Raw genomic sequence first — 7,717 nt, forward strand, 5'->3', positions numbered from 1 at the left:
ATTGTGAATTTGAATTCATCCACCTCACTCTAATAGACGTTTTATACAGCTAAATCCTTTACTTTTGTACGAAACGTGATTATTTGTCTCTGGCTGAGAGAACTCTGTTTCATTCCTGCTCTTCCCTGTAGAACAGTTGCTATAGCAACACTCTATACTTGCAAATATTTTTGGCAGAAAAACCAGTTCAGGTTAATGTGTAAAACACAGGCCTACACTAAAGAGAGTTCATTTGACAAATAAGTCATAGTTTCAGTGTGTTGCTCTACATATACTTTTCTAAACAGCATAGAGCCAGATTTGATCAATCCAGATGATCTCATTTAAGTAGAAATTAAGCAGTTTGTGCTTACATTGAACAAAAATGATGACTAACAAAACCATGTCTGGACAAACAAGTTTTGTAATCCTAGTTGTCATACTCAGATACTCATTTACCTGACAAAGAAGAAAGAAGAAGGTTTTTGAGGCAATGGTTTTCAAATAAATTCTGTATTCATAAAATAACACAAAAGCACACAAACAAAAACATGAAAAGCAATGCTACTATACAGTTTTAGGAAGAAACTGACGTTTACTACAACACATGTCCTCCCACATTATACAAACACGTTCAGATTTGATAAAGTGTTCAGTACAAAAGAGTACAAAAAATGTTGAGAACACTTTACAGTAAGGTACCATACTTTAACATTGTCATGTTATGGCTTTTGTGTTCACTTGTTTGAAGTGTTACCAACATTGTACAATTTAAATATGCAAATTTGGTTTTATATGTAGACTACAAAGTATCATAGCTATGAGCAATTATTGGGTGAAAAATAAGCATGTGATCATAGGCTTTCCACTGACCTCATCATGCCATTAGAAGAGGAAAAGAGAAGAAAATGAAGGCAACTTTCAGTACTGAAAAAGAGGTTTTCTATGCCTGCAGACTATATATGAAGACCACAAGGAAAGATGTATAACACACTTGATTAGTACCTACTATTATCTGTTAACCATTTTTTTTATCAGCATTATGGAGATTATGTGTAATCTTTGTGATGAATTTTGTTTGCTACTGACATCAATATTAATTTTCTCAGATCAGTGATCTTTGTTTTATCTTCTCCTTTCTCAACAACTGGATCTTTGTTAATGTTTCTATCATTAGCCAGCAGTTACTAGGTTAATTTGGCTAGCAGTTTTCAGCTAGTTAAGGTTACAGTTAGGGTTGAAACAAATATTGCATATTTTAAGAGTTCATAACATGCTCTTGATCGCTAATGCCCCACAAAATAAAAATATTGTATCAATATTGTATGATGTTTTATAAAAATACATGGAAACAGGCATGCAGTACATTTAATAGTGAAAAATGTCCCAACCTCAGTATAAAAATAATGTGAGGGTGTATAACAAATAAATTAACTTCAGCTAAAACCATGGTGGATAGATAAACCAGTTAATGGGTGAAAATGAAAGTGAAGCTTTACATTCAAGACAATAACATTTGTAAACAAAAAATAAATTTTGTGCAACAGACTAATGAAACATTATTATTATTATTATTATTATATGTACTATGACATGCATTTCTGTAAAATACTTTATAACACACTACATACCCAGCACCAAATTAACATTAACAGCAATGAAAATACAGTTAGTCATATTCTTCATATCTTTAATGACTGGCTTTTCAAAATTAAAATATGACTATTTGTAAAGGAAAAATAATGTAGTGTTGTACAGTAATGGGATTTCCACAAAAAAGTGGTTATATTTAATGACAATTACAAGACATGATTTTGTCCTATCAGGACCAGAATAATGAATGAATACACATAAAAACAAATCTAATTTGAAGTTGAATATGGTGATTAAAAAAAGTGCTGTAACAGTTCCCAGTACTGCAACACCCCAAGCCATGCAAAATCACATCAGTTCATTAAAGGATTAGTTCACCCAATAATAAAAATCTGCTTTTCAAAAGTGAAACCGGTTCTAAACAAATATGTTGGTGGATTTTGATGTGAGAGGACAACAGTGAATGGAGGAAGTGTTGTTATAGATTATTGGCTCATATTTGCAGCAAATTTAGATTTTGGGTGAACTAGCCTATTTCTTTAAAGAACAACCCATAATAATCCAGTTTTTCATGATCTCCCTGAGGAGAAGGTACCCCTTTGACATCATCTCTTTTCCATCAAATGATAGAATTGTTGGAACTCCTAGTCTTGACTATCACATAAGTGGCGATTAACACCAGTGCCACGACCACGCCGGATATAACAATAGCCCAGAATGTGGTTCTGTCTGTAGGAGAAATGACATGAATGATTTTATAAACAGATGAATCAATCAACAGCTTCAGCAACAGAAGTGTGACTCTGCTGGTTGTTCAACACACACACACTGCCAGCAGATGTCCTGGAGCAGCCTGGCAGGAACACAACACCAGTGTATGGGGCGCACAAGAGACTATTGTTGCACTATTCCTCCTTTCGCCTAAAAGCACCTGATGAATCATTAAATGCAAATGCAAAGCTTATTCAAGACCACAAAATCACCCTGTCGATAAAGAATGAACTTTGGGATGTCAATACTAAGAGTTTAAGATAATCAACTTGTATAAATATGCTTGTGATGAGTGGGGCGGGACTCGAGACCGGTGAGTGGAGCAGGTGTCGCTCATTTCCCAATCACTCCACCGGCCTCGCTCCGTTCCCACGGCTCTCGGCCCCGCCCCACTCATCACAATGCTAAATGTCACAAACACATGCATGTTTGCTTCTTTATTTTCAGGGTTTTCATTTCAAATGGAATCAACTTTTAATAGTATATAACCAACAAATGTTTTATTTTTATTGACTTGTTTTCTAGCAAAGATATGTGAACAGAAAGGCAATTTTGGCCATTTGCAATCCATATCAAACACCCGCCGCAATATTTCAATCACTGAAAACAGCAGGACATTCTAAAAAGTTTAATGTGAAAAGACTTAAAGTGCCTTTAAAACAGTGATATTCAATTTCAGATCAAATTCAGTACACACCTTACTGATGATGCGTGCTTTATACAGGCAAGCAAATGAGCTCGGAATATGAACGCAATGCGCTAAATGGCTAAGTGTTTTCTTTATAGTGGTCTGCTATGTGAAATATTTATTTGTTAAACTGCTTGAGCTGAACTTGAGCTTAAAGGAACACTCCACTATTTTTTAAAATAGGCTCATTTTCCAACTCCTCTAAAGTTAAAGTTGAGTTTTACCGTTTTCGAATCCATTCAGCCGATCTCCGGGTCTGGCGGTAGCACTTTTAGCTTAGCTTAGCATAGATCATTGAATCTGTTTAGACCGTTAGCATCTCGCTCAAAAATGAACAAAGAGTTTCGATGTTTTCCCTATTTAAAACTTGACTCTTCTGTAGTTACATCGTGTACTAAAACTGATGGAACCCATGGTACGGCAGCAAAGTTCCTTGATTATTACGCTGGATGAGAATATAGTTTCTAGCCATATCGGCCTAGAAAATCGCAACTTTTCATTTTCCGGCGGTCTTAGTACACAATGTAACTACAGAAGAATCAAGTTTTAAATAGGAAAAATATCGAAACTCTTTGTTCATTTTTGAGCGAGATGCAAACGGTCTAATCTGATTCAATGATCTATGCTAAGCTAAGCTAAAAGTGCTAGCGCCAGACCCAGAGATTGGCTGAATGGACTCAAAAATGGTAAAACTCTACTGTTTAACTCTAGGGGAGTTGGAAAATGAGCCTATTTTAAAAAATAGTGGAGTGTTCCTCTGACTGCATCTGCTTGCCTGTAGAAAGTATACATCATCAATAAGGTGTATACTAAATTTTATCTTTTAATATCCCTGTCTTACTACATTACTACTAATGCAAACCTCATAAAAATAACTGGTGGTCAGTGGAGGAAAGCATTCCTTGTTTTGAGCATTTCTGTAAGGTTGTGACATCAAGTGCAAACTATGAATTGTCTGGAAGTGAATGGGTTTTTGGTTAAATGTCTGAAATAAGGTCTGTGTTTAATGCAAGCTCAAAATATTTTCATGTTTTAGAGACAGTTTACAATATAAAATGTAAAAGTCATTTTTTAAAGCTTTTCTTTGTCTTAAAAAAGGTGGTTGCTAACAAGTGGCTAAATGGAACTACAGAGGTTGGCAGGGACATTAAACATCATCACGCCGAACAGGAAATACAGGTGGAGCTGGGGAAGGTGGAGGGTTTCTGAAGCACATTACTGCTACAGCAAGCAAATGTTGAGCAGCAAGCTCATTGGCTGCTGATACGAAAATAATCCAATCAGCTGTTACCATGTGAATAATGAGGACATTATGTCAGATTGAGTTAAAAACCTATTGGACTGCGCCATATAGAGTTTCATAACAGAACTTTGGATTTATAGCGATGCTGAAGTCATGTGACCATGGTCTAGTTTGTTTATAGCCTATGTTTAGCTTTTTTCTTCTGCCGATTTTAGGCTTCATAATTAAAGATGAAGATTATCATTATGAACAAAATATGCAAGAATCATAAACTTTTGTTGGTCACAGATCTTACTTTTTGCAATAATCCAAATTGTTAGGTAAAACTAACTTCCAGACTGCCGTAGAAAATTAAGTCACCACTGCAGAGCCCTGTTGAACAGTAAGGACTGATTCACACAGGTTAACGCTTTGAAAAATGTGAGATGTATGCAGTGGAATGGGGAAAAATGCAAGGTCTTAGGATGAGTTTTTTAAAAAGTTGAACAACCTTTTAACTTGAGCGCTGTGTTTTTAGATTGCTGTGTCATGTGAAAGATGCTGCAAAAGACGCGAGGCACAAGTGCAGTGGTCAAACACATCTGTCTAGCGTGTTTACATAAAAAAAAACAATGGAAATGTAGCATAGTGGAATAGAAAGAGGCAGATTAGTGTTTATTCAATCAAAACCAACCTGTTTGCTCAGATTCAATGATGAACACTTTGCTGTCACTTCCCAGAGAGTTTGTGGCGGTGCACGTGTAGTTTCCTGGACTGAGTGTGGGGGACTGGAGCACTGAGGTGCTGATTTCCTCTTTCAGATGCTCTGAGTGCCATGTGTACATAGCAGCTGGGTTTGCTTTCACTGTACAGTTTAGCGTGACCTCATCGTTTTTAATGATGGTCTCTGTTGAACTGGAGTGTTTTGGTTTATCTGAGGAGGACAGGGAGACATTTCTCAGTACAACAGCACCATGATGAGCAGCTGTTATTAACAGATCAGAAAAATGCTTTACAACTGAAACCTTTTTATCTGTGTTAATTCTAATCATAATATGTAATATGCGATCAAATTCTATGTTAATAAGCAATTATCTGCGTGTGACGAAATATGACAGTTGCACATCCTTCACACTAGAAGGCCATTCAGAAAATATAAAATGAATTATACAGCAAGCTTAGCAATAATAAACTTACAGTACAATTCATTATTAAGACTTCCTGATGTTTCTTTTGGAGGAGGTTGAGGTCCTTCTGCTCCCAGTTCCAGCTCTGCTTCACACCTGTATTGAGCTCCATCATCAGCTCTGTCTGGACGGATCAGGAGTGTGGCGGTTTCATTCAATGGAGTCTTGCTATCCTCAGTGAAGGTGGTTTTATCCAGCAGAGTCTGTCCTTTGTACCATTTGACAGTGAGATACTGAACAGGAGCCACATCGTGAACATCACACTGGAGCTTATACTGCTGTCCCTCTATCATTGGTCCTCTGTGATCCACAATGCTGATGGACACACTGTCTGGAGTCTCTGTGGAGGAAGATTTACAAACTCTGAAATCCGCAGTGATGAATGTACGTTTATTCGAAATTTCTGAGAATGAAAAGACAAAAAAAATAAAAATTCAATAACAGATAAACTGACTGTAAATTGTGACCGGGAGCTGTACTTGACACTGTTCCTCATGGTTTATAAAGCAGAATGGCTCTATGTCCCATTCTGTCAGGTGTGACACTCTCCATGCGATAATTTTGTCTCTGGTCATGGGCACTGCTCCCTCACTGGCTTCCCATCCCATCCCTTTATGTGTGATTGAAGTGCTACAGTTAACTTCTACAGAACCGTTGTATCTCACAACAGCTCTCTGTGGGTTGAGCTTAACAGGACATTCAGCTTGTGTACCTGTTAAACACATTGAAGAACACAGAATAAATGCATATAGAAATTGTTTACTAGAAAGACTAAAAACAGATAACCAACCATCACATGTTAAAATGTGTTTACAGACCAACTGCATGCAAAACAATCAAGAAAAGTTTTAGGATATTGTAGAAGACCATCAGTCTATCACAGTTTATGACTCTTTTAAAACAAAGAGGCTAATTGATTCTTACCATCTGGGAAATGAAACTTAGAAACTTCACTGACGCAGCAGGGTTATTCTAAAGCATGTCCCTCTCACAAGCATGTAAGCAATTTACAATAGCAAGTGGGCACCAGCTTTTACCACTTTGATAAAGACGTCAAAAAAATCCACTACATTTACTTTCAGTTTTCATTTCATTTCAGTCTTCTTAATTTAGAAGACAAATTATTTTACTAAAAATTAGTTTTCACAGGTTATGTGTCAATCCTGTTATCAACTCATTATTAATATGATTACAAGGATATTTGTAGTGATATCAGCATTGAATACTTTATAATAAACAGCTTGAATCGTCATGATGACTGTGAACACAAGATTAGTAATGGCTAAATGAACTATAAAACTACTAACTATGTTACTGTAACAAATCCACAGGTTACATGCACTGCTGAAGAGCTTGCCAGCACTAAAAATATTGAGCACTCAAGGTCATATTACAAGCGCTACTGTAGATAGCAGCGGGACTCCTTACTGTAGCTACAGTAAGCTAATGAATGAACTAAAATAGGTCAACATTTTAACGCAGACAGTGGAGGTCAACGGCGTTCTGAATCACTCACATGAAAGCGAACGTTTAGAACACATTCGAGCGCGAAGCCTATGCTACTGGTTAACGAATGTTCTCGCTTCTCATATCGAAAGAATGAAAGGGAAATAAGTCGATACAAACCTGTGAGGGTCACAAACAGTAAAACTGCTGAAAAATAAGCAAGTCCGTAAAAACGTTGCAGCATGTTGTAAGTGTTCGAGTGTACCGTCAACCAGACAATAAAGGCGCGGTCAAGGTGTGCGAATATATAACGTGTCGCCTCTACCTATTATCTGTCTAGCGTCTCCTCAAGCGAAACTCCACCCAGATCACTGTGGATATGTTATTTTTCCGGAAGCACCTATAGAAAAAGCATTCATGCATTTCAAATGGGAGAACCCGTGCGCGCATACAAGCTTCTGAGGGAAATGGCTAAATGGCACTGTGACAGTGGCTGAAAGACGATTTAAATCTCAGACTCTCTCTAACATGGGGCGTTATTAAAGGGATACAAACCTTCTTACCGACATAATACATTTTTACCTGCTGGAAAGAGCTAAAACCAGCTGGTTGGTCAGCTGGCCTCCAGCCTTACATCTAACAAGACCAGCTAAAAGTGGTCAAAATCCGTTTAAAACCATGTTAAACAGCTACAGCCAGGCTGGTTTCTGAAGGTTCTTTCAACAAGGACAGTTTGGTTAACGCATCAGAAAGTTATTTAATCGAAATAAAATATCTCCATGTTGGAACAGCCGATTCATCGTCTTTCATCGTAATAATCGATTCAGTAAT

General features: G+C 37.1%; 1 protein-coding gene across 1 annotated transcript; it reads right to left on the bottom strand.

The window, feature by feature from the left end:
- Positions 1-473: 473 nt before the first annotated feature.
- LOC109056197 (cell adhesion molecule 4-like) lies at positions 474-7,373 on the bottom strand. The gene is made up of 5 exons (XM_042719132.1): positions 7,067-7,373; positions 5,895-6,152; positions 5,451-5,780; positions 4,948-5,187; positions 474-2,301 (listed from the first exon to the last, which is right to left on the bottom strand). Exons 1-5 carry the CDS (start codon positions 7,128-7,130, stop codon positions 2,192-2,194), a joined length of 1,002 nt encoding a protein of 333 aa, XP_042575066.1. The 5' UTR covers positions 7,131-7,373; the 3' UTR covers positions 474-2,191.
- Positions 7,374-7,717: the final 344 nt, after the last annotated feature.

This window comes from Cyprinus carpio, chromosome A3 (assembly GCF_018340385.1).
Source record: "Cyprinus carpio isolate SPL01 chromosome A3, ASM1834038v1, whole genome shotgun sequence".
Taxonomy (NCBI): domain Eukaryota; kingdom Metazoa; phylum Chordata; class Actinopteri; order Cypriniformes; family Cyprinidae; genus Cyprinus; species Cyprinus carpio.